Raw genomic sequence first — 26,081 nt, forward strand, 5'->3', positions numbered from 1 at the left:
ATGCGGGACTCGATCCTGGGACTCCAGGATCATGACCTGAGCCGAAGGCAGTCGCTTAACCAACTGAGCCACCCAGGCGCCCTAGAAGCCAAACTCTTAACCAGTGGATTATATTTCATCTGTTCCTCTAAATACATTTTTTTGAGGCTTGGTGATACCAATTGATTTACCTGACTATCAGCAAATGAGTGGGAACACTAAGACTTGAACCCAAGCCATCAATGCTAAATCAGTGCTCCTTCCCCACTACCCCATAATTTAATACCCCTAACATCGCCCTGGGCAGCAGTATTCACGGGCAGACAAGCACACAGGAGGGAAAAAGAGAGAAAAAGCTACTTGAGGGTCATAGGTACAGCCTGAAGCTGGCTCTCTCACACTCTCTCTCCCACTTGAACATTTAAAGTCAAAAGGAAAACAGAGAAAGAATGCATAGTTAGATATGGCAGGGAGAAAAAAGTGAAACTAAATATTACTTTAGCCTAATAAAAGGCAGCTGTATAATCTACATGCCAAGAGACAGAGAAACAGTTGAAAAGACAGGAAAGAGGTAGTATATGGATTAAACAAGAACATGTGTTTAAATATTTAAAGACCATCACAATCTTGTTATGGAAAAGCCAATAATAAAAATGGAAATAAAGTTAATATATCTTTCCTTTAATGAGACCAGAATAAGGAAACTGCATAAAAATAAATTCTTAGGGGTGCTTGGGTGGCTCAGTCATTAAGCGTCTGCCTTTGGCTCAGGTCATGATCCCAGGGTCCTGGGATCGAGCCCCGCACTGAGCCCCGCATTGGGCTCCCTGCTCGGCGGGAAGCCTGCTTCTCCCTCTCCCACTCCCCCTGCTTGTGTTCCCTCTCTTGCTGTTTCGTTCTCTGTCAAATAAATAAATAAAATCTCAAATTAAATAAATAAATAAATAAATAAATAAATAAATTCTTAGTATTGGAAGCTCTAGAATGCAATCCCTCAATGAGAGAAGAAATTCCATGAACTCGTCCACCATGGTTATAAAAGCGCACATTTACGTAAGACAGATTTTAAAATCCGCTCACGTGCACAGGTCTAGAAAATAGATCAATAACTTGAATCAATTGCTTTTAAACAGTTAATAAAAATCCTTCGCTAAAAATGATTATGAGTATCAAAGCCCAATGAAGTCTCGCATGAACACTAAAAATTATTAACGTCCAAAAAATAGGTTTTTGAAAGCAAATTAAGTAAAGCAATTTATCCCAATCTATTCTTCCTCAACAAGTTATTATTTCAGCTCTAACTGTGGTCATGTATTTTTGTTCTTGGATCTTTGCTTCCTTTTATGGCAACATACTCAAGAATTTAAATAATTACTAGACTTTACAGAGCAGTAAATTCAATAGAATGTCTAAAAAAAAAAACACCCTAATTTATTTTTCAACAAATATGTGTAAATGGCAGTTGAAAGTAAGGTTATTTTTATTTAAACACTGTCACAGACCAGAGTCCCAATCTGAGAGGCAGTTTAAATGGAACACTACTTCAAAAGCAAAATTCATTATGATAAATGTGCCAAGTGAAATTAGAAATCTACTAATGCTAATTGGATACATTCTGAATGTATTAAATTTCCAAAGATATTTTTATGAACCCTTTGCAATTTCCTATTAACACCCATGCATGGCTGCACTTTGGATGTGCCCACAATTTGACACAATATAGGTTATTACGCTTAATAAATTTCAATCTTAGGGTGATTGCATAGTCTAAAGAAATGAGAAAAGCCTGCAGTGTGAAAACACTACTTCTGAAAGGAAGGGAAAATGATATATGAAAAATCTTTAAGAGTACTAACAGAGGAAACATGGATTTGTTTTTTTCAAATATAACAATTATAGAGCTCAATGGTCACCATTAAAACCTAATATAGAAAAAATTGGAAACTGTCAGCCTATGGGAAATATTAAAAAAAGTCATAAATGGTTTTACAAAAAAGTTCAAGGAGGGTTATAAATCAATTAATGATATTTCCATAGAGATAAGTGAGCAAGTCTAGGGCATTTGGGCAACAACCCCCCCCAACCCCCAAGCTGGTAAGATCAATGGTACTGAATACAACCTGCCCCAGCTCACACTCGATCTCCTGGCACCTCTGTCAGAAGCTGAACACAGGGCTTCATAGGGTCCAACAAGCAAGAACACCAATGTTCTTTTTTTTTTTCTTTTCAAGAAGATTTTATTTATTTGAGAGCGAGAGAAAGAAAGAGAGAGTACAAGCAGGGGTGGGGTAGAGGGGCAGAAGGAGAGGGACGAGAAGGAAGCAGACTCCCTGCTGAGTGTGGAGCCCAAAGCAGGGCAGGGCTCAAATCCCATGACCCTGAGATCATGACCTGAGCTGAAACCAAGAGTCGGACGCTTAACTGACTGAGCCACCCAGGCGCCCCATAAACGCCAATATTCTTACAAATCAAACGGACAGCAGAACAAAAAGAAAAACCCCACAGGTTTTGCATATATGGATATAAACACACAGATTGCTGATAGAAAAGGAAAAGAAGGCCTCTACTTCCCTGCCTTAATGCTACCGATGGCTACAAAATGTATGCGAGTCTCTAACATCACTGAGACTTCCATGGTTTACGACAACCTACATAGTATCACACAATGAGGACACTGTTCTTACTCTAATGTCACTGCCGTAGGGACCTCTGATATGATAAACAAGGATACAGTGTTCATTACGACTATGAAAATAAAATGTTATGACATTCTTTACAAGAGAAGAAAGCAACTTCATAGCTTCATTCCTGGAATATCCTGGTGAAGAGTGGTGTCCGACCACAAAGCAGGGTGGGGTTATGAATGTTTGGGTATAAATGTATACACTGGACTGGCCTTCCCAGCTTCCAAGCACCCCTTCCCCATCTCTTCTCCCTCCCCATTCAGGGGGGTTTATGAGGACATCTGCTTCACTACTGAGCTCTTCTTCCCATTTCACACAAATACCTTCAGCCTGTTTAGCCTGTGTCTGATGCATGTTTAGTCTTCACAGAGGAGATACTGAGGGCCAAAGATAACATACAGTGCCTTCTGCTCCACCTCTCACAAAATACTTGTTGGGTAAGGAGGTAGGTAACAAAGCCAAATTCCAATTTTCTTAATGCAGTGAGGACTTTCCCTATTGCACAAGTCACAATATGTTTCCAATGCACAACATCTATTTTTGCACATCTGCCCAATAGCAGCTCAATTAAAAACAGGCCCATCAGACTGAACTGACACAGTTTCCTTAACTGCTCAGTTCCTGTCACGCTGCAGATAGCGGAAAAGCACTTAACAGCAGCCACGAGGCAATTTTCCAGTAAGACTTGTTAATCTTTATACAGTCATCCTCGTGCAGCCATCAAAGCGAACTTAATGACAAATCAGTTAAAATAAATTACTCTTAGGAACTTGTAAGGATCGGATAAAAAGCAAACCATATGTGACAGCTCTTTGGTCCTCCCCGTGACGGCATATAATTGTCACCATCTGTGCTGTTTATTCTATTTTGCCCAGCCTATGTGCCCTCCAGATCCACTCTCTGCCCTTCTCTGTCCTGTGCCGGCCCCAGGAGGCTGACCTCTGTGGACCTCGGGACTGTATCTGCATCAGTTTTGACCTTGCTCTCTGGCTTCCAGCTGGGCTCAGCCAATGGGAAGGACAGAAGAGCTCCTCCGTGCTCGGGTCGCCAGGTGGCCCGGCCCCTCCTCCAGCCCCAGCTCTCCACAGCACCAGAGCCACTGCACCCCACTTATCCTTCAGGCCCAGGTGTGTTCATAGCTTCCAGCTGTCGCTAACCGCCCCCCCCCCCGGGTACTTCACCAGCCCTTGCCCGCATCGCTAGAAACAATCCCGGAACTACACACTCTTCGGTCTAAACACCTGTTGCTGGTCAAGACCCTGGCTGACATCTTGTCAGCAGCCAGGGGCTCCAAGCTGGGATCACTTACATGGACTGTGTGGACCAGATCGGCCACCAGACACTGCTTCAGCTTCTCGTCGCTGCTGGTCCCATGAAGCACCAGATCAGGCATGTACGTGGGGCAATAACCTGCCAGAAGTGAGCGGCCAAAGTTTCTTACATTTGGGTTGCTGATGCTCTGAGACCTAAAACAATATCAGTCCATTAGAATACACAATTAAAGATGTACTCCCTTCTTGCATTACAACTGGAACAAAAACCCTAGGAACACAGGTAAGAAAAATCGATTCAGGGTGGTCCATTTCACCAGTCCTCCAGGAAGTGGATCATCGAAGTGGGAAAAGGAAGGGGGTTGGAAGAGAAAAAAAGACTTATTTTTGGATGGAAGGGTAGAAAAAGCAGTATTCTGATGGCCAGTTATGAATTTGTTCTTGAACCTCATATCAAACGTCTACCAGGTGGTCTGCATCAAGAGAGTGAAGAAAGAGAAAGTCTACTGGGGAGGGGGGGAATCTTGCCAAAAACCTGGCTTTAGGAACTCGACACATCTGCACAGGGTGGTGCCCACGACAGTGCAGAAGAACAGAAGAAACCTCTAATTACCGCTTTCAGTCATCACAGACCAAATAATCCACCTGATGGAGTGTTGAGGAAGAGGTGTTGTTTCCCAACCACTTCCTGCTGCTCTGACCTGCAGGACAGAAGCCACATGGTGAGGGTAATCCACCACCTCCCATGCAAGGCATCTGCTGCCAGCCATCTAACGTCCACTCCAAGGACAGAAAATTAAAATCCCTGCTCCCCACCACCACCGCCTCTACGGTATCCTTTAGCTTCCCAAAATGTCACAAGAGTTGCAAAGACAACAAGTTGCCTCCTCACTCAGAGAGCTCAGATGCACTAGGGCCACTGATCAGCCCGGGAGAAAGCGCGGCTTGAAGCTGTGTGCATCGGGTTGGTAACACTGCTCATACTCAGAGGAAGAAAAGGCACTGTGTGTGGAACGGCTGCCAGTAGCTCATGTGCCCACGCGGGTGACGGCGGGAAAACAGCATTCAAACCCAGTTCCCTCGGCTTCCCAACCTGCCAGTGTTACCTTGGCAGAGGCAGCTCCACCTCCAAGGACCCTTCAGTCCAGTCACCGCTGTGCTCCAGATTCAGCGAGGCTGAAGCACACGCTTCCTCGTCACTGTCTCCAAGAGCGCTATCTGAGCTTTCGTTTCTGGGAATGTCTCCTTCCATCCTGAAGTTGGCCTTCCTGTTGGCATCCCCACAGGGGACATCTGCAGTGCCCGAGAAGCCAGAGTCCTGCTGTGCACACCTGCTTGGAAAAGGCTGTAGCAAAGGGCCTTCTGCATCCTTCAAAGGCAAACGTCTTGTTTGCTCCGGCATCCTCATTCCAGGTCCTGCCTCATTGTCGTCAGGTGCCAGTGAGTCAGCAGACGGGTCGGGCTGCCCAGCAGCATCTGCTACCACCTCGGTTTTCATGCCTCTGTCCTCAGCAAAATCCCTCTCAAATGCACCTTCATCCCTCTCACAAGATGGACTCTGAGGACAGTGGACATTCTTCTGGAAACCGGGTGTGAAGGAGCACCTAGAAACCTGCGGGTCCTGAGGCATGTCAGCGGCCGTCCCGGACTCAGCCGAGGGATGGCAGGCTAACTCTGGATATTGTCTACAGGCCGTTAGCCGCTTCTCCATTTTTTTTGTGCGGCTTTCAAAGTCAGACTCTGGAGATACGGAACTTCCAATTTGGAAAGTGACCTTCTCTAAGGGGGGTTTCTCCCAGGAATGTCTGTCAGGGCAAGGCCAGGCTGCTGACCGGTCTGCGAGTTTCGTAGGCATCTCCCCTTTCAAGTCCTCACTGACCGTCTGCTGGCTGATCTTCACTCCAGCCCCCAGCCCCTCACAGCTGGAGAGTCTTGAAGAGCCATCTCGTGGTGCCTCGTTTTCACTTTCTTCCTCCCCACAAAATGTGCCCTGAGGTTTCCAAGAGTTGTCCAAGGCTGGCTCTTGGAATCCCATGCTGCAGGCCTGAGAACTCTGCTCTGGCCTTTTGCGTCCTTCTTTGTCAGGTTTGGAACACAGGTCTCTAATGTCAGTGCCCTCTGGGGACACACCCAGCCCCTCAGGCCTGGGGCTCCTTCCCTCGGCCATAGTAGGTGGCAGGATAGGGGGAAGGAGAGCAGGCTCACTTCTCACCGTGACCACCACATACTCAGACTCCTCTACCTCTCCCCTCTCCAAGGCTGTGGTGATGTTGCTCCCATTTAACACTTGGTCACCTTCACCGTGACTCCCACTCCAGGTCAGCTGGTTCTCTTGCAGCTCAGAGCAACGGAGAAAGTAGGTCAGGACGTAAAGTATGCGTTGGACCAAATCCTTCTGCTTCCCCACCACGACGGTGCGAGTCAGCCTCACTGGTGAGCCAATGGCTCCGTAAAGATCACCTAGAGAGCAAAAGAGACACAAAGACAAAGTCGTCTGGGGCACGACATGTCATGGATATGTCAGCTTTTATGAGAGAAGGACAGACGACTTACACTCTCAAATTAGAGCTGCTTCTTCACACACCTAACTGAGGCAAAAAGGTAATTCCTAGTAATGCCCATGTTTTAGTTTTGCCTCTCTAATGGGAAGTGTGCCTGGGAAGGCTGAGGCCCACCACTCTCGGGGCACAGGTGCACCTGGTGTACACAGCCCTCCCTGTGCTTGTCAGGTCTTCCCAGGCCGCTCACTAGGCTGGCCAGCTCCCACTAAAGCCAGCAGCCTCAATATGGGGCCAAATCAAATACTGTATCTTAGAAATTAGAATGATGAGACTTTTTTTTCCCCCCTAGAAGAATCCCAGGACAATAGGCCTTGGGGCAAAATCCAAGTTCAGGGATCTCTGAACAAAAGTGCAGTGAATCAATTCAAAATACTTAATGACATGGCCTGCTCAGAATTCCCTCAATACACACACACACCAACTAGAATCAATCTGATTAACAAGAAGAAATCACTTAGTCATGAAAAATGAATCTATTTCCTATTACTTCACATGAAAATTCTACTGGATGAAAGTATGTCCCATAAGTTCTATCCTGACAGGCTGATTAAAAACTACCTAATGAACCACAAAAATTTAGTTTAAAGGTGGAAGAAGGCCAAGTAAGGGCAAATGTGTCAATGAGCCCAGCAGTGTAAGCTTTTCACGGAAAGTATTTAAGTGCCTATTGAAATTATTGCATTTTATAATCTGCTTATTACATTTGGTTAAGCTGTACATTTGATACTTTGATAATAACACTGACAATTATAACAAAAAGCCACCATTTACTGACTGTGTAGGCACAATGCTACGTGTTTGTGTCTCTGTATAACCAACCCTGAATTAGAAACCATTATGGAAATAATCAGACGGCTGGAATAAATCAAAACTTGAAAAGATACCAAATAAAGGAGAGGAGGTACACGGGTACAGTTATAAACAAGAACTCGGGAAGTTAGAACTCATCTGAGGAATGCATCTGGAGAGGAGGGAATGCATTTTTATAAAGGCATATACTAGACAAAACTAATTAAATCGATAGATTAAGACAGGAAAAGGTGATGGGAACCATCAGGAAGTACTCCCTAGTGTAAGGCTACTGCTCCTGATGATATACAAAGGGCAGAACACAGCTGACTTTAAAGGATCCTCGCTATAAAAAAAGACTACAGACTAACAGAGCTTTATCTCTGAGGCTTTTACAACCGACAAGTCAAGAATCCAAAAGAATAGCTCAGGACTATCGTCTGATGCTAGGACGAGTACTTCTGTTTGAGAAAACTTTCCTGACTGCTTATTGCTGCAAGGTGTCATAGTCATCTTGGGACTCCATGGGGCATGCTTGTTCAATCAGTCTCAATGCTAATAAAGAAGATCACCACTACGTATCTGAAACCTGGTACAAAAAAACCACAGAGGAAAGAAAGGCCACTCAGAATGACAATATTATTTTTCAGCAATGCAGTTAACATCTGCTTTGTACATTTTAATACTCATAAATGGAAAAAAAGAAAACAAGGAATGCTATTAAAAATATAATTTATAATAATTTAAACTATATAAAGTAATGACAGCAATGTGTGTGGAAACCGTGCCTTTATTTTAGGGTCAACCTTCATAAAATAATGCATCATTAAAATAATAGACCTATAATACTAAAGATTTACAGGATCCTGAACTGGAAGACAATTATTTGAGTCCCTGGGCTGACAAAGCTACTAATTTTAAAGTAAATTCCTTGGTTTTCATGAGTATAATTTTACAAAATGAAGAAGTTGCACAACAGCGAGAACAGACAACACTACTGAACTTAGAAATGGTTAAGATGGCAAATGTTATCATCTGGGCTTTTTTAAAAACCACAATTTAAAATATAAATTTAAGGGATGCCTGGATGGCTCAGTTGGTTAAGCATCTGCCTTTGGCTCAGGTCATGATCCTGGAGTCCTGGGATCTGGGATCAAGTCCCTGCATTGGGCTCCTTGCTCTGTGGGGAGCCTGCTTCTTCCTCTGCCTGCCCTGTGCGTTCTCTCTCTCTTTCACAAATAAATAAAATCTTTAAGAAATAACTTTTAAAGGGCGCCTGGGTGGCTCAGTTGGTTAAGCGACTGCCTTCGGCTCAGGTCATGATCCTGGAGTCCCGGGATCGAGTCCCGCATCGGGCTCCCTGCTCGGCAGGGAGTCTGCTTCTCCCTCTGACCCTCCCCCCCTCATGCTCTCTCTCTCTCATTCTCTCTCTCTCTCAAATAAATAAATAAAACCTTTAAAAAAAAAAAAAGAAATAACTTTTAAAAAGAGAGAAAATGAGAGGAAGACGGAGGGGAAAAAAGGGGTAAAAAGAGTATCTGCAGGTGAAAGAGAGAGGCTGAAGGCAGAGTGTGCAGGGAAGTAGGAAGGGCGCTGGGTGTGGGGAGAGGAGATTCCTGAAGGGAAGTAGACAAAAGGGCACCAGCAGGAAGGAGTGAGATGGAGCGAGAAGGAGCGAGAAGGAGCGAAGAGCAGGCGGAGGAAGAGACAGGGAAGAGACATAGCCAGCCCAGAGAACAGAGAGAGGAGTCCAGAAGGAGGAGGGCAAGATAGAGAAAAGGGTTAGAAGGAGAAAGAGATGAGGTGGGCGGTGGAGAGGTACTAACAGCAGAGAACCTGAGAGAAGCAAAAAGAGGTGGACGAGGTAAGCAAAGCAGTGAGGGGGACACCTACAGAGGGGGACGGAGAGGGGGATGAGAAAAAGTATCGAGGGGACGGTGAAAAGATAGAAACTAGAAAGCTGAGAAACTGAGAATTTAGGAGCACTGTGAAGAGCGGGTGGTAAACGGAGAGGGTGGGAGAGGTGGGGAATATGGAGGCAGAAGAGAGACAGAGGGAGAAACTGAGACAAAATTTTTGAAGGGCCACTTACTCCTAGATGACCTTCTAATAAATGTGTATATGCTATGAAGTTCCCAGTGTTTCCCCAATCCCACACATGGTAATTTATTGTATCTTTATTATTATTTGGTTCAAATTATCTTCTAATTTCTCTTGTGAAATCTTCTTTGGCTTTTGGGTTTTATTTAAATGGGTTGTTTAATTTCTGAGCAGGTAGGAATTTTCTCCCTATCATTTTTTTTTTTTTTTTATCGATTTGTAGTCTAATTCCCCTGCATTCTGAAAAATACAATTTAAACTTTAGGAGAAAAGAAAATGAAGATATTTCAGACATTTTTACTTGTATTAATTTAAACCTACGATCCCAAATGTTTTATGAGGAGAAAAGCTGCTTTTCATTTCCACAAATTCTTGAGGTCATTAGTGTCATAAAAGAGACCCACACGGAACTCCTTCAATCAGTGGTGAAAGAAAGTGGCTTTCAAACTACGCCTACCCATCCCGAGAGAGAAATGGATTTATACTGCAGCCTCACTCACCCCCTGAAAGAAACATTTTACGAAACAGTGTATGTGTCACTGATAGTTTCTACTACACTGACCCTTCTTTTTTTTTTTTTTTTTAAAGATTTTATTTATTTATTTGACAGAGACAGAGATAGCGAGAGCAGGAACAAGCAGCGGGAGTGGGAGAGGGAGAAGCAGGCTCCCCACCGAGCAGGGAGCCCGATGCGGGGCTCGATCCCAGGACCCCGGGATCATGACCTGAGCCGAAGGCAGACCTTAACCGACTGAACCACCCAAGCGTCCCTCCACCTTGATTTTTTTTTTTTTTTTTAAGATTTTATTTATTTATTTGACAGAGAGAGCAAGAGAGCACAAGCAGGGGGAACAGTAGAGGGAGAGGGAGAAGCAGGCTCCCCGCCAAGCAGGGAGCCCCATGCGGGGCTCCATCCCAGGACCCTGGGATCATGACCTGAGCCAAAGGCAGACGCTTAACGACTGAGCCACCCAGGCGCCCTATACTGACCCTTCTAAATGCTTTTTTGACCCACTAAATTGCTCCACAACCCACCAATGGCTAGTGATCCGTTTAGAGAGCCCATGTGTCGAGTGAGGCAGAGGTGAGGAGTAAGCCAGGGAGCGGGTGGAAGGGCTCAAGGGCTAGCTGCTTCCAGCTTCTCTCCTCCCTTCCCGGGAGTGCCAGGGAGCCAGGCAGACGTGGGCACAGCACTGGTACCAGTCCTGGCAAGCGCTCAGGTAAGCCTTTGAAATAATTCAAGATAAAGCCCTTTCTATTACTTAGGAACCTGGATTAAGATTACATCCACATCGTCGTGTATTCCCAGGAATTCGTATTTACTGCGACTTGGTAAATATTTAATGAAAATAATAATAATTGGAAGTGGCTCCCCTGTGAAATTACTGAAGCCGCTTGATTTTCTGTAATAATGGAAACTCAACCGTCATTTACATTTGGCTTTACGAAGCTATCACATGAGTCTGTGCTAGGGTCTCAGCCCCTCTCACACTGCTCTGTCAACAGCCAGACCCCAGCTGGATTGTCTGGGGGCGGGGAGGATTGGAGACTTTCAATAATACGTGACCTACTGGGATGCCTGGGTGGCTCAGGTGGTTAAGCGTTCTACTCTTGATTTCAGCTCGTGGGGCTTGGAGCTCAGTGGGGAGTCTGCTTGGGATTCTCTCTCTCCCTCTGCCCCTCCCTCTCCATTCATGAGTGAGTGTGCTCACGCTCTGTTTAATAAATAAATAAAGAAAATCTTTAAAAAAAATAATACATGATCTACTACATGACTGTGAGCCCATGGGAAGGGACTTGGCCTTGTTATACTTAACACCAGGAATTAATGGCTCTCAATTAGTTAAATTTCAAATGAGAAGCATGTCTAATTATAAATACATTTATCTAATTAAGGGCAAACTGCTTAATTAGCATTGTTTTTAAATGGGCGACCAGGCAGCATGAAACACCATGTTTCCTTAATATCAAGCCCCCTTCCCTTTGCCACTTAATGATACTACATTTTTTAAAGACTGTTGTTCCATAACAAGAACAATGCTCCGTTTCTTCCCGAAACTATAACCCAGAGTGAGGCACGCTCTGAGTTCTTTTCTGAGCTCAGTACTGACTGGTTGTGTTAAATCTGTTCCTAACATCCATAAATTCTTTAATCAATTCATTTAACATGTACCCATTATCCCCCTATCTGTGAGACATGTTTTCTCTTTCTTACATACAGGACACAAGGGCAAGACATCTTTATTATCTATAATATGAGGACAATAGTAATAGGTCTGGAATGAGAATCTAATTAGTTAATACACGTAAAAAGCATTAAAAACAATGCCTTGCTCACAGTGTCGGCTTTCATTATTGTTATTATAACACGCTGTTTTCTGAGATTAGAGTGCGCCTCCCTAGTCTGTACTTCTGAAAGTGTCCTTTTAACATTTCTGCAAGTATGCTTTCCTTGAAAATCCCCTCCATCCCCTCACTCTGTCTCCTGGTGCCCCTCTAATGTCAGTATTTTCACCAGCAGCGTAAATGACAAAAGTACTCTATGCAGAACTAATTCCCACAGCAACCATGAACTACTATCATCCCATTTTACAGACGAAGAAACTGAGGCACAGAGAGGTTAAGGCACTTGCCCATGGAGACTGGATTTGATCTATGCAGTCGGGCTCTGGCTCCCATGCTCTTCCCCCTTCATACCATACTGTCTCTCTCTTGCATCCTTCTACACACTCCTATCAAAGGAGTAAGCAGGATGTTTTGTGATCGTCTGAATACAAATCTGCCACCTCCGTATCCCTGGCATCTAGCACAGGATCTGGATCAGAGTGAGTAGCAAGTATAACTTTGTCACTCTGTTTGATGAGGGAGAGGTCCCAGAGTAAACCTGTTCTGCACATGAACCCAAATAGGCCACTTTGATGTCACAAGTCCCAAATTCCATAACCAACTACGCCAAAGCATTAGGTGATCCTATGCCGTGCCTAAGTACGAAGCTGTAAGGAAACAGACACCACCAACTAATTGCAAAGACAAGGTTCCTAACTTAATCTAAAATTATAAAGGTAGTAAAATTATAGTGCACTACTTTCTTTTTTCTCCTATTTTTTTCCTATCGAGTCCATCCTAGAGAACAGTGGTTCTCAGCCAGGAGTGTCTTGCTGCCCAAGAACAATGTCTGGAGACATTTTTGACTGTCACAACTCTGAAGGGGGGTTTTCACTGGGAGCTGGTGAACAGAGGCCGGTGATGCTGCTAAACATCCTACAATGCACAAGACAGTCCCCCCCACCCCCCCACCCTGCCCCCAAATAATTATCTGGTCCAAACATCAATGATGCTGAGCTTAAGAAACCCTGCTGTGGGCTGAGCTGCCACTGGTCAACTACTGCTTCAGCAGAGCCGAACAAAGCTGCCGGCAGCGGGAAGGAGAGGAACGCAGAGACTCACAACTAGGATCTGTGGGCCAATCTCCTACTCTCTGTCCGCCCCACGACAACTCCTGAATTGCCGGGATGGAGAGCCAATATCCACAAAAACTCGAGCATTTTCTCCATTCCATCCCATAGAGACTGTGAATAGCCGAATTAGGTACTGACCCAGCTGTGCCCAGAGAGGATTATATGGATGTGTTTTGGCCAGTGTGTTCACGGACTGAGAGGTGCGTTTCTCTGAGGCTTTAATGGGAGGGTGATCAACAGGCATGACGGTCGGGACCCAGGCCAGGTGGTAGGTTAACACTGCAGTCAGTAAGGCAGCAAAGAACCTTGGAGAAATGGGAGACAAGACGAGATGAGTCCATGCAGGAAGCAGCATGTCATGTGCAGCACATCCACGGGCCACGGAAGCCGCAGCCAAGGCTCCGGAGAGCTGACGCTTACTGGTTTTTGCTGATCTGTTCTATCAGAAGTGTAAACTCCTTGAGGAAGCGCTGGCAGAGCTGGGTTTTTTCCAAAGTGCTGGACATCATGGTGAGCCATACAGGTTCGGCTATCCTTGGAACAGAATATAAGTTCCAGATCGTTCCTCTACAGAAAAGAGAAGGGATACACAAAACTGTCACAGATATCATTTCGGATATTCTCTGCATGAAGGAATAAAGAAGGAAACAATAACCTGAATCTATGCAGCCCTTAGGGATTCAAGCAGTATATAAGTCAGGGATCAGCCAACGATGATCCACAAGCCAAATCTGACCACCATTTGTCTTGTAAATAACATTTTGTTGGAATGCAGCCATGCTCATCTGTCTAAACATTATCTGTCGCTGCTTTTGCGTAATGGCAAAGTTGAGGAGCTATGACAGAGGCCCTTTACAGAAAAGGTATACTAACCCTTGAAATAAAATATTCATTTTTAAAGCAATTTATTTTCACAATGCCTAGTACCGAACTTTACGGCTATTTTTTTTAAGATTTTTATTATTTATGTGTCAGAGAAAGTGAGCGAGCACAAGCAGGGGGAGCGTGAGGCAGAGGGGGAAGCAGGCTCCCTGGGAGCCCAATGCGGGGCTCGATCCCAGGACCCTGGGATCATGACCTGAGCCGAAGGCAGATGCTTAACCGACTGAGCCACCCAGGCGTCCTGACAGCTGTTTTTATAGTAAAGAAATAAAGGAAGAAAGTATATGCTCTATCAAAAATGTGACCAAAGGCGGGTGCCTGGGTGGCTCAGCTGGTTAAGCGTCTGCCTTCAGCTCAGATCAATGATCCCGGAGTCCCAGGATCAAGTCCCACGTCGGGCTCCCTGCTCGGCGGGGGAGCCTGCTTCTCCTTCTGACCCTTACCCCTCTCATGCTCTTTCTCTCTCAAATAAAAGAAAATCTTAAAAAAAAAAAAAGTGACCAAAGGCAACTCAACACTCCCAATTTCCAGTTGGTGCTTTAGTTCTCTAAACCAAAGCACTCTACTCATTTCAGATGGAAAAACTACATTAAGTGCCTCTTCTTCACTATAATATATACTGAGTTTTTATATGGACCAACAGAATCAAATTCTTAGAACTATAAGCTATTAGCAAAACTGACTAATACAGCTCTATCACTTTATAGATTCAGAAACAGGCCTAGAGAAATTAAGTTACTTGTATACAACACTGAACGACAAGGTCAGGATGAGACTTCAGGTCTCCCAACACCTGGTACCAAGGGCTCTATTGCAAGCTCATGACTCAAGTGTTTTTCCAAAGAATACACTAACTTAGCTTAGGATCTCCACTGGAAAGTACATCCACTCCAAATAAAGAGAGCTGAGACATATTCTGACATGATTTCTAGCCATGCGCCTAGAAGAATTGAGACGCACTAGAATTCCACCTTGGCCAAAAAACATTTGCCTAGTTAGGTAGCAATGACAAGCGACAGTCACATGGAACTGGGATTTATTTACAAAAACTAAGGTCTGCAATTGCCAACACTTTACTTTGTCACCATTTCTGGAGGGGAAGATTGCTGAAATAAGAATAAGACTTGTCTATGAACAAGTGAGGCTCTCTGGTTCTGTACTTTCAGATTCCTGACCTCTGAAAAATTAATACTATCATTAAACTAGCACAACTTCACACTATTTCTCAACTATATGACTTAGGTCTTAACGTTAACCACCAGATAATGACTGATGTGTTACCTGAGTACTTTATACATAACCCAGGGTTCAAAACTACTGGGGATTTTGCTCCAAGAAGCATTATGTAATTCACATTAAACATCAAAAAAATGTTCTAAAATTCTAAGAACTGTAAAAAATATTTTTATCCTTCAGCTACAGAATAACAGTTTAACTCATTAGCTCATGACCCATTTGGAATGTGATTCCACTACCCATTGAAACTGGCTCAAACAAATGGTGTGAGAACCCCAGCTCAGCATGGTGAAGGAGAACCCCATCCACTACACTACACCTTCTTACCCAGATATTAGGAGCAAGGACTATAGGACTCCAGAGTACAAAGATCATGAATGAAAAACTGACAGTGAAGATACACTAGGGTGATCATATAATTTGGTGTCCAGACCAGGACACTTACAAGAGGACATTGGGTATAAACAAGGATTGTCCTGGCAGACTGGAAGGTCTGTATATGACATATACACTCTCTCCAGCTACGCTGTGGATAAACAGCCCTGAACCCATGTTTCCACATCTGTAAAATGGGGCTAGTTAACAGTGCTTACTCCTAAAGCTTTTGTGAGGATGACATGAAATAATGAACAGGCTTGTAATGAACACCTAAACATTAGTTTTCTCCATTCATCTTGTTAAAAGCAATCTAAGACTGGATGACAGGCAGCAGTGTGGATTCCACGGTGCTGAGTGACCTAAACTTTTTGCTCCGGTTGGTCTTGATTTCCATCTTGAGGGAAGGAGTTGCTGAAGTGGGTAATAACTGCAGGCCCCCCAATTCTTCCAAGTGATGGTTTCTATGATCCCTAGATCCACGGCTGCCGCTGCTACTGCCATTTATCAATTTACCCTCTGGGATTTGCCAGACACTGTCAATTTACCTGAATTCTCCCAGAGCTTCCATCAGACGGCTGACATAGAACTGGACACGGAGACTTGATTCTGCTATCTTCCTGCAGGAGATCATGGCCTTCATGGAAGAGAAAACAAACCAAATTACTCTCTGGAAGAAATTCCTTTATAACTGTCTACTACTGGGCTTTTATTAATAAAATAGTATTATAACCAAAACATGCAATGTGGTAATGACTTAAGGCATCAGGAAGCAGTGATCTCCTTTCCTAAAATACTCTAGTATCTGGTATCTGATATCAACCTGCCTAAGGGTCTATTACTGTTGTAGACGATTTAACTTCTCTAAAAAAGTAATCTGATACATAAACGATGAGATGCTACCACCTTAAAGCCCCATAATCACTTCTCTATTTAACACTAGAACTACATTCTTATTACCTTTTCAATGGCACTCTTCAGCCTGTTCATGTGAGATTCAAACAGGGGAAAATGAGAAAAAAAGAAGTCCTGGAAATTCCTTTGTGCTTCTTCTTTCTCACACAGAGAGAAGATGATGCTTATGGCAATTTTCTTCCTCCGAACTATGGCTGGATTAGAACTGCACGTTTCTTCAGCCAGGCTGAATGTCTCATCTGTCGACCTAAAGGAAAAATAAGTTGGAAAAGTTGCCATGCATCAAAGAATCACACTGAGGATAAACGGTAATGCCAGGGGATGACATTCAGAAAGCAAACCCAGACCACTCAGAGTCTCAACCAAGTTTGTCTGCTTCCAATTCTTTCTCTTCTCTAATTCTCTGTCATGAAAAATGAAAACATCAACTTACCACATGGTATTTTCCAACATGAAAAGAAACTTAAATAAAACCTAAAAGTAACTTTAAATACCCTCTTAGTCTTTTTCCCTTGGATTATTTTACATCAGACTGGTGGTATTTAGGGAGGGGGGAGACACATCTGGTCACTCAAAACACAGGCCCTTTGTTTTGGTTGATAGATACCAATAGATAGGAACTTTAGAAGGGAAATGATCCTGTGGTATTCTGTTTAACCAGTGCATCATGTTTGGAAATTTACTGGTGGTTGAGGCTTACTTTCCCAAGGCTATTAAAACCATTAGATGAAGTAACTCCAGTAAATGCTCAGATTAAGCCATGCAATTGATTAAGCTCTCTGGGAAATCCCCCAAGCAGAAAGACATATCTCCCGTCTGGGTAGTCAAATTCTCAAAAAAAAAAAAAAAACCCTTAAGATTCTTTTGAGAGACTCTGCTTCTATGATAAGAGAGAATCATGAAGCCAGTAAATTATCAATATGTTCTCAATCTGTCTTAAGGGGTAAGACACAAATATGGCCTAACCCTGTCTCTTACTAAACTATTCTGAAAAACCAGCATTGACTACCACATAGCTACCAACAGCAAAACTGAAAATAATTTTTTTTTGCACAAAGATACCAAAAGCAAAGTACATAATACCTGCACATGAAAGCTCCTTGCCTGGCACACAGGAGGTATGCAATTAACTTTCTCTTTCTCACCAACTTTCATCATTTAGTCTGGTATCTCTGCCGAATACGGGAGGGTACTGCTTCCTCTGTTTTCTTTACCATAAATTACCACAAAACAATTACTTACGCTTGGTAGGGTTCAAGGCAGTTGGCCTTTATACTCCTGATCTTAAACTTACTTGGTGCTCTACTACTCACAGCCTATAATGTTCCTGTGATTTCAAACATCTCCATATCTTTGAAAACATGCATACATCAAACGTTTTAGGGTCAGGAAAGCCATTTTATTTTGAAGGAAAGGAGACAGACATCTTGTTCTAAGCTCAGAAAGGATACGCCATTGTTTCTCTCAACTTTAAGCGAGATCCCCGAGATGTAGATGTGGTTGATCAATCAGTAATAGGCTCTCACTAACAGACAAGCCACTGACAGGACATGATCTCCAGGTGCTGTTGTAAAGGCTGTGCATTCTAATAAACCATCAACTGTATTTTCCGAAAAATTCCTAGATCCTAATCATCTGCTCATCAGAAAAAAAATCTTGAGCCTCTCTTAAGACTTTTACTTAGTTTCATACAATGAAATTTCATATGGTAAATACTCTTCTTTTCCAAAGTACCTGTACTAGAACTTTGTTTTTTGCACCAGTTTATTTCTATTTTATATAGGAAGCTCTGAGCCAACACTTTCTTGTAGCCCTTTTGTTGTCTGGCATCTCCTATTTCTCTTCTTTTTCAAAAGTAAAATGACTGTTTCAGTCCATTCATCTTCAGCCAGTGTGGTCCTTAATAAAGAAACTGTAATAAACACTTAACCCTATGCAGGTTTCTGCATCATCTTCATCTCTCTTATAAACAATAGCCAACTCTGTCTTAACGTAGCAGAGAGCGCCACCTACTGCATTTCTGAAAAATTTCCATGGCTACAATAGCGTGGAGAGCTCTTACTCGCTTTGCTGTTCTCTCTCTACTGAATTCCAAAGCAACTGAGCTTCATTCTGTAGTCTTGGATTAACCACACAAACTGGAATAAATCAGTTCACACAGTACTGTGATTATATTTTTAAATTATTCCACAATGAAAGAACGTTTCAGAATGTTTTAAAACATTTGAGTATGCACCCAGTACTACAACATCTCCTCACCCTCAAGTCACCATATAGGGGTACACAGGCCTTTTTGCAAATGTGGAAACTGAGGCAGAGTGCTTCATCAACTTGCTTTAGGAACAGAAAGTTTCTTTTCTTTTTTTTTTTTAAAGATTTTATTTATTTGATAGAGACACAGCGAGAGAGGGAATACAAGCAGGGGGAGTGGGAGAGGGAGAAGCAGGCTTCCTGCTGAGCAGGGAGCCCGATGCGGGACTCGATCCCAGAACCCTGGGATCATGACCTGAGCCGAAGGCAGACGCTTAACGACTGAGCCACCCAGGCGCCCCGGAACAGAAAGTTTCTTAGTGACAATGTTGGAGCTAGAACCCAGGGCTTCTGTCTTCTAAGCTAGGCTCATTTCCTGGATGTTGGAAAGGAGCAGGGACTCTGCCCCATGTCTGATCCAACTGCTGGTCTTCATGCCATCAGGTGCATCCTGCCAGGTGGAGCACTGAGAGGAAATAGCTGGGAGCAATCACATCAGCTGACAGGACTTCGAGGCAGGGAAAGACCCCTGCAACGCACTTAAGTTTTCTCCTTACAAAAAAGTCAAATAGAATTTTGTTGACACTTATAAGCATTCACATACATTATTTTTGCCTCAAGATCATAAATAAAGCAATAACTATGATTTTTTAAGTACATCTCAAGAATCTATAATTGATGTCAGGACTGCTTAGTCTAATTGTTTTTGTCAGCTTTGAACTTAGTCTGAATCTATGTATTATATTAGGACATAGGAAATTGCCATTTTTGTTGGTCAGAGAACAAACCCGCCGCAACTTTATATGGCTGTTCAATTTTAATATCTTGGTCCTTTAGGGTTTCCTTCGCCTCACTAAGAGATGAAATCTCTGCAGTTGCTCTTCTATTACAGGTGATACTTCCCCACCAGCTGGTAAATGCCCAGGCCTGACTCCCCATCCAGCAACCAAAATTTACCACCCGGCACAGCAAGGGGCCTGGAGACAGGAGTATCCAATGTGGAACCAACTGTTAAGGATTGTGAAATCATCCTTTTTACCTTAACTCCCTTAGGGAGTTTTTGATTACTGTGAATTTCCTCTCAAAGCCAGAGGCAATCATATTTTTGGTACCCACACAATTCTCCTGTCTGGCATAAAAAATTAATTTTCCTACCTACATACCTGCCAAAAGTAAGAGATCAACTGCAACATCTTTAAATGAAGGGATCTTCACAGGAATAGTGATCAATTCAAAATGTCAGTCGCACTTACGCTGTGTGTGTGCCAGCTTCATGGGCATGAGACCCCACTCACACAGAGCCCTGTTCCCAGATGGGCCCCAGGCTTGATTTAATGTTTTGCAGTTGCCATCTTGAATTCCTAGTAATTTTATCTTCCAGCCTGTGTTGTGGAAGTGAAGTCTGATCGGACAGTGAAGCATGTGAGTGAGCAGTGAGGACACCAGGCTGCAGAGTGCACAGTGGGCTCAGGCCTAAGGGCATGCAACCCAGACTCTGAGCAACTGGCTAGGCAGTCAGGCACACAGCCACACGTTTGAAAGTCCAGGGTGCCAGGAGGCCCCAAGGCGGCAAGGCTGGGACCTCAGCCCAGACTGGTGGCTGGGATCGCAGCAGCAGAAGCAGCAGTGACCACAGCCACAGGAGAGAGGAAGGACCTGGGTAGTGCCGTGACCCATGGTGCGAGGCCAGCTTACCCATCCATCACTGGAACCTGTCCCTATAGAGTGTGCATAAATATTTAACCCTTTGACCCATGTCCCAAGACAATAAATTATCACAAAAAGCCTACAGTGGACATTGCAATAGAGCATATCCAGGAATAATCAGAATTCTTCAGTTTATCATCTACAGTTTTGAAAACTATTGCAACATTGCAAAGTAAATATTGACAGGTATAGAAACAAGTTAAATGTAAAGATTGTTGCACTGGACAGTAAAAAACCCTTACTATTTTCACATGAAGCTTTGGATAAACAAATTATTAAGGAAGTCCCCTCTAAAATTAATTTTCCTTGTAATCGAAGATGCAATGATAGAATGCAAAAACAGGCATTTTGAATTATATACAACTCATGAAGACACTTTCAGTTGCTTGTAAGACCTCCACGTGTTACAGAAAATGTCAGAGGAGACATTAAAATAACTTTGTATAAATTAACATTTAAAATTAAATTCAGTCTTACACAAAATGGATTTGTGTGAAGAATTAAATCTTTTTAGCAAAACTGTTCCATAAGAATCATCAGATCTAGATGTACTGAAATTTATATTTTGAAAGTCTATCAGAAACTTAATCCAATGTTTTCATAACCCATAAAGTTCCAGTAACGATTACATCAGCAGAAAGATCTTTCTCAAAAAATTGTCAAAAATTACTTGCCATCTGGCATTTGCCAAGAGTGATTAATGCTGCTTTCAATTATATCAACTGAAAGCAAAGTTGCTAAAAAGTATAAATTTTGATAACCTAACAAATGAAGATAGAAAAGAGAGCCAGAAAAGTCTTATGATGAATCAAGATATAGCATTATTATTTATTATATTATGTAAAATTATGATACCAAAATATTATTTCTTGCAATTTATAAGTTTATGTTTTATTCATATTTCACTATTATTCCTATTACATTTTGTTAAGTAAAATATTTTTTAAAGGAAAAGCTTTACATTTTAGTACCTTTAATAGCACTTTTCCCCACTTTCTGAACAAAGGGGCTCTGCATTTTCATTTTTGAACCAAAGATACTTATTTTAGGTGTAAGTTTAGTAGAGATTCATTAGTTGCCAAAGCCAGATCTCAATTCAAATTAGAGTTCTGAAGAATTTTCAGAGGAGTGGGATGAAGAATGCTATTCAACTCGGGATTTAAACCTGAAGGGATAGGGGAGCCTGGGTGGCTCAGTCGTTAAGCGTCTGCCTTCGGCTCAGGTCATGATCCCAGGATCCTGGGATAGAGCCCCACATCGGGCTCCCTGCTCGGCAAGGAGCCTGCTTCTCCCTCTCCCTTTGCCTGCTGCTCTGCCTACTTGTGCTCTCTCTCTCTCTGTCAAATAAATAAATAAAAATCTTTAAAAACAAAAAACCTGAAGGGATGGAAAAACATTTTTAGCAAAGAGATGTCTAAAGGGGTAGGCTTCTACGACCCATCATTCTCTTCAATCACAGAAGCTGTTGTAAGGACAATGAGAATGGTGGGATGCCTTCTCCTGACAACTGCAGTTAACGGCAATCATAATGATGTCTGGTACTAGTACAATGATCACAGTGCAGATGAGGAAGCAACACTCTGAATGCAGATTAATTCGCTATCACGTACACCTAGTGAGTGGCAGAGCTAGGACCTGTCTTCACACCAAATTCCAAGCTCTTAACCATTCCACTCAAAGCCCACCAACCACAGAGCAGTTCCTCGGTGAGTGAAGCAGCTCTATTTTTTTCTCTTGGTCAAGCTTGCTAGGACTGTGAGAACAAGAGAAGAGAGGCAAGCAGCCTGACATGTGCTACACATGTGCCCTGACCCTCATCTCTCAGCTTGTCCTTTAAGCACCACCTCTCCCATGAAGGGCTCTCCAATTCCCCACCTGATCACCAGCAAGTGTTCTCTCCCTCCTCTGAGTCCCAAAGCACTTGATGCCCCGCCCATGGCATTTATAGTTTAACCTCTTTATGCCGTTATTTATGTGTATATGGTCTTCCCCACTAGTCAATAAACTATACTAATGGTCCACAGATGCAGGTGTATATCTGAATCGTCTTTACACCCTCATGGACCCCTACACACGGTGATTACTAGCTGACCCACTAAATCAAACAATTGACACATGAATCTTTATAGGTACAACCTATGTTAATTCCCTTTTAAGGTTTTGGGTTATAGGGAAAAGGAGGTGGAAGCTACTGATGTAACATCGTATTAAGCCAAAACGTGTATTTTGCAAAACAACTAAACTTCAGATCTAAAATTCAACTGCAATGAAGGCAGAACATACCTCGATGCCATCTTTATAATCAGATTCATGACCATTTCATTTAAGAATTTAAGTTTTATGAAAAGAGTATGTCACAATCCTTGAGTTTCTACGTCTTCAAAGACCACGGGGGTGTCACAGTAAGCCAAGGAAGAGATTTACTCCGCCCTTCTAACTCATGAGAGCTACATCTGGAAGGGAGCCAATTCAAAGAGAGAGCATGCTCATTTTAAACTAACACCAAAATCTTGGGCGTCTGGGTGGCTCAGTCGGTTAAGCGACTGCCTTCGGCTCAGGTCATGATCCTGGAGTCCCGGGATCGAGTCCCACATCGGGCTCCCTGCTCGGTGGTGAGTCTGCTTCTCCCTCTCCCGCTCCTCCCTCTTGTGCTCTCTCTCTCTCACTCTCTCTCTCAAATAAAAATCTTAAAAATAAATTAATTCACATCAAAATCTTGCTCATACATGGCACAATGACCCAGATGTTTCCCAGTGTCTTCCAAAGTGAGAATCATACCCCTAGACCAACGAGCCTCCCAGTGTCTTCCAAACCAGACTGGTTTTCAGCTTTTATATTTATTGTTTTTTATAAAAATTCTAACTTACCCATTTTCAGCCTAAGCTGAAGCTAATCCAGCAGTTTAAGGTTTTGTTTTTTGTTTTCCACTGACAACAGGTGAGCACTGCCAGTTCGTTCAAGCGGTCTACAACCAGCACCTTTCTCATCAAAAGCAAACTTGCAACTCACCTCCTTGGAATGATGCCATTTTCCAAACTTGTTGTCTGACTTCGAAGCCAACGGCGCTGGTAACTGCTGGAAGAGGATGTAGAGGAGCTTGGAGATGGAAAAGGTGTAATCAAAAGGCTGCTTAGTGAGGCTGTGAGGAAGAAAAGTTGAAATTTGAAAGCTGAGGTAAATGAATCCTCACGTAGCCACACAAAAACATTCGTGCCAAGTGACCTAAATTTTCAGGTTCTACCAGACGTAGCCAGCAGGGGGAGACTATAACTTCTCTCTTATTAAGATTTCTGTACCGCAAAGAAAACATCCTTTAAAAAGGAAAATAAATTTTAAAAATAGGGATTACAGACATACCAAATGCATCAATTATCAGGCCCTACTTTACAAAGGCAGTGTAATTATCACTCACTTAACCAGAATGCAGATTTCTGATAAAAATGGTCCACATAGCGTAACTGTTTATATTGTTACCTGAGAAGTAATGTCATACACAATGTTTATTTACACATATTTTCTCCTCTTAACTACTACTTCACTCCTATTCCTAGTTTGAAGCGAAGTCTACGCAAGTAAGTAGTTCCTCCACAGAATATCCTCTCTCCTATCCCCTATCTCCAAGTACACAATACTTACCCTCCTTCCCTCCAGCAACCAGCTCCCCCATTAACCCATCACCACTCCCTTGGCTGTGAAAAAGCAACCTCTAGTCTTAAATGTATTTTCTGCTTGGATTACTTATTTGCCTCAGGGCCTCTCTCTGCTTCTTTCTGCTATATAGTATTAGATGCCTCCGCTTGGGCTCTCAGCGTGAGCTGACCTGCCAGCCCAGACTTCTCTAACAGGCAGGGAGGGATTGGTCCCTTTCAGGGTAGGCAAAGGGATTCTTACAAATCAGAGCTGCTTGATGGATGTCTACTAGTTTGGAAGAATGAAAGGAGACAGACTTTTTTCCTTCTACTTTCCTCAGGCTAAGGAATTAGATACTGAAATGTCAGTCCAGTGGAAAATGAAATGGGGTCCTACTGAAAGCTGGGCACTGTTTTCAGAAGCAAATCACAGGACAAAGGAAATTGATTTCGGCACCCATAGTGTACTATGTTCATGGATATCCCTTGATAATAAGGCATTTCCCCATATGAAGTTTTACATTTTAATTTACACTTTTATAGGCAGATGTAAATAGCCTGATTTCTTAAATACTACAAGAGTTACTTGGCTATTAGTCAATACCCAATAAGCAAATACTGGAGTGTGTACAGTGTGCCAGGTGTTGTGCCAGGCAACTGGGATGCAGCGGAGGACAAGACAGACACGTATTTGCTGGCATGGAGCTTCAAGTCTACATGAATAGCAGTGAACTTGCCAGGCTAAAAAATTAGATGCAAAATGGCTCAAGGTTCTTTCCACAACAGAGGTATATTGAGATGCTTTTCTTCTAATCTAGTCAATATCCATAACAAATTTGTTTGCTATCTTTGTATCCCTTGTATCCAGGACAGCTCCTTGGATAATTTATTAAGGTAATTAATAAATACTTAGTGAATGTATGGCACTTCTTCACTAAAGTACTGCCCAGATGTGGCTGACCCCAACAGGCTGCCTTTGTTCTGAACTGGATTTGATTTTGGAGATTTATCAGTGGTGAGTAATTTTACTGAGAATTTTGAAGGGAGACAGAAGAGAGTTTTTCCTCAAAACCACACAAAATTACTTAATAAAAAATGCCAATTAGACATCTGTGCTCCACCCCCGAACTCTAAAAGTCCCCTATGAGGTACACAAGCGCTTCATTCCCCATTCCTAAATCTTCAGGGTCCCCTGTCTCTCTTCCTATCTTATGCTAATCCAATCAATTTCTTGGCAGGTGGAGGACAGGGCTGAGGGGTAGTAGTACTTGTATTATAAACAGTTTTTTCCCTGTCACAGAAGCAAGATGGAAAGGACTCTGAGGGCCAAATTTATTCTGGAAATTGTATGTATTGCTGTATACTTCAGTTTAGTAAACTGAGTAAGAGCCCAGGCTCCCGATTCAAATCCTAGCTCTGCCACTCACCAGTTGTAATACCTGGGCTCCATGCAGAATGTGCCCTCCTCAATACCCACCACCAGGCTAACCCATCCTCCCACCCCCCTCCCCTCTAGAACCCTGTTTGTTTTTCAGAGTCCATCGTCTCTCATGTTTCGTCTCCCCGTCCGATTTCCCCCCCTTCATTCTTCCCCTCCTATCTTCTTTTTTTTTTTTTAACATATAATGTATTATTTGTTTCAGCAGCACAGATCTGTGATTCAACAGTCTTGCACAATTCACAGTGCTCACCATAGCACATACCCTCCCCAATGTCTATCATCCAGCAACCCCATCCCTGCCACCCCTGACCACTCCAGCAACCCTCAGTTTGTTTCCCAAGATTAAGAATTCCTCTTATCAGTGAGGTCATATGATACATGTCTTTCTCTGATTGACTTATTTCGCTCAGCATAACACCCTCCAGTTCCAACCACATCATTGCAAATGGCAAGATTTCATTCCTTTTGATGGCTGCACAATATTCCATTGTGTATATATACCACATCTTCTTTATCCATTCATCTGTTGATGGACATCTTGGCTCTTTCCACATTTTGGCTGTTGTGGACATTGCTGCTATAAACATCGGGGTGCATGTACCCCTTCGGATCCCTACATTTGTATCCTTGGGGTAAATACCGAGTAGTGCAATTGCTGGATGGTATGGTAGCTCTATTTTCAACTTTTTGAGGAACCTCCATACTGTTCTCCAGAGTGGTTGCACCACCTTGCATTCCCACCAATAGTGTAGGAGGGTTCCCCTTTCTCCGTATCCCCGCCAACATCTGTCATTTCCTGACTTG

At 43.0% G+C, this 26,081-nt stretch overlaps 1 protein-coding gene across 4 annotated transcripts in view; it reads right to left on the reverse strand.

Annotated features, from left to right (window-relative positions):
* The window catches only part of FNIP2 (folliculin interacting protein 2), a 133,313-nt gene that overhangs the window by 22,232 nt on the left and 85,000 nt on the right, over positions 1-26,081 (reverse strand). For all 4 annotated transcript variants that reach the window (XM_081811430.1, XM_081811426.1, XM_081811420.1 and 1 more), the window contains 7 exons: positions 23,217-23,346; positions 16,296-16,497; positions 15,884-15,972; positions 13,263-13,409; positions 12,981-13,147; positions 5,041-6,394; positions 3,973-4,129 (listed from right to left, as the gene is read on the reverse strand). In XM_081811430.1, the coding sequence (XP_081667556.1) occupies positions 3,973-4,129; positions 5,041-6,394; positions 12,981-13,147; positions 13,263-13,409; positions 15,884-15,972; positions 16,296-16,497; positions 23,217-23,346 (2,246 nt within the window). The remainder of the gene's footprint in view (positions 1-3,972; positions 4,130-5,040; positions 6,395-12,980; positions 13,148-13,262; positions 13,410-15,883; positions 15,973-16,295; positions 16,498-23,216; positions 23,347-26,081) is intronic.

This window comes from Leptonychotes weddellii, chromosome 2, assembly GCF_054177405.1.
Source record: "Leptonychotes weddellii isolate Sample4059 chromosome 2, ASM5417740v2, whole genome shotgun sequence".
NCBI classification, from domain to species: Eukaryota; Metazoa; Chordata; class Mammalia; order Carnivora; family Phocidae; genus Leptonychotes; species Leptonychotes weddellii.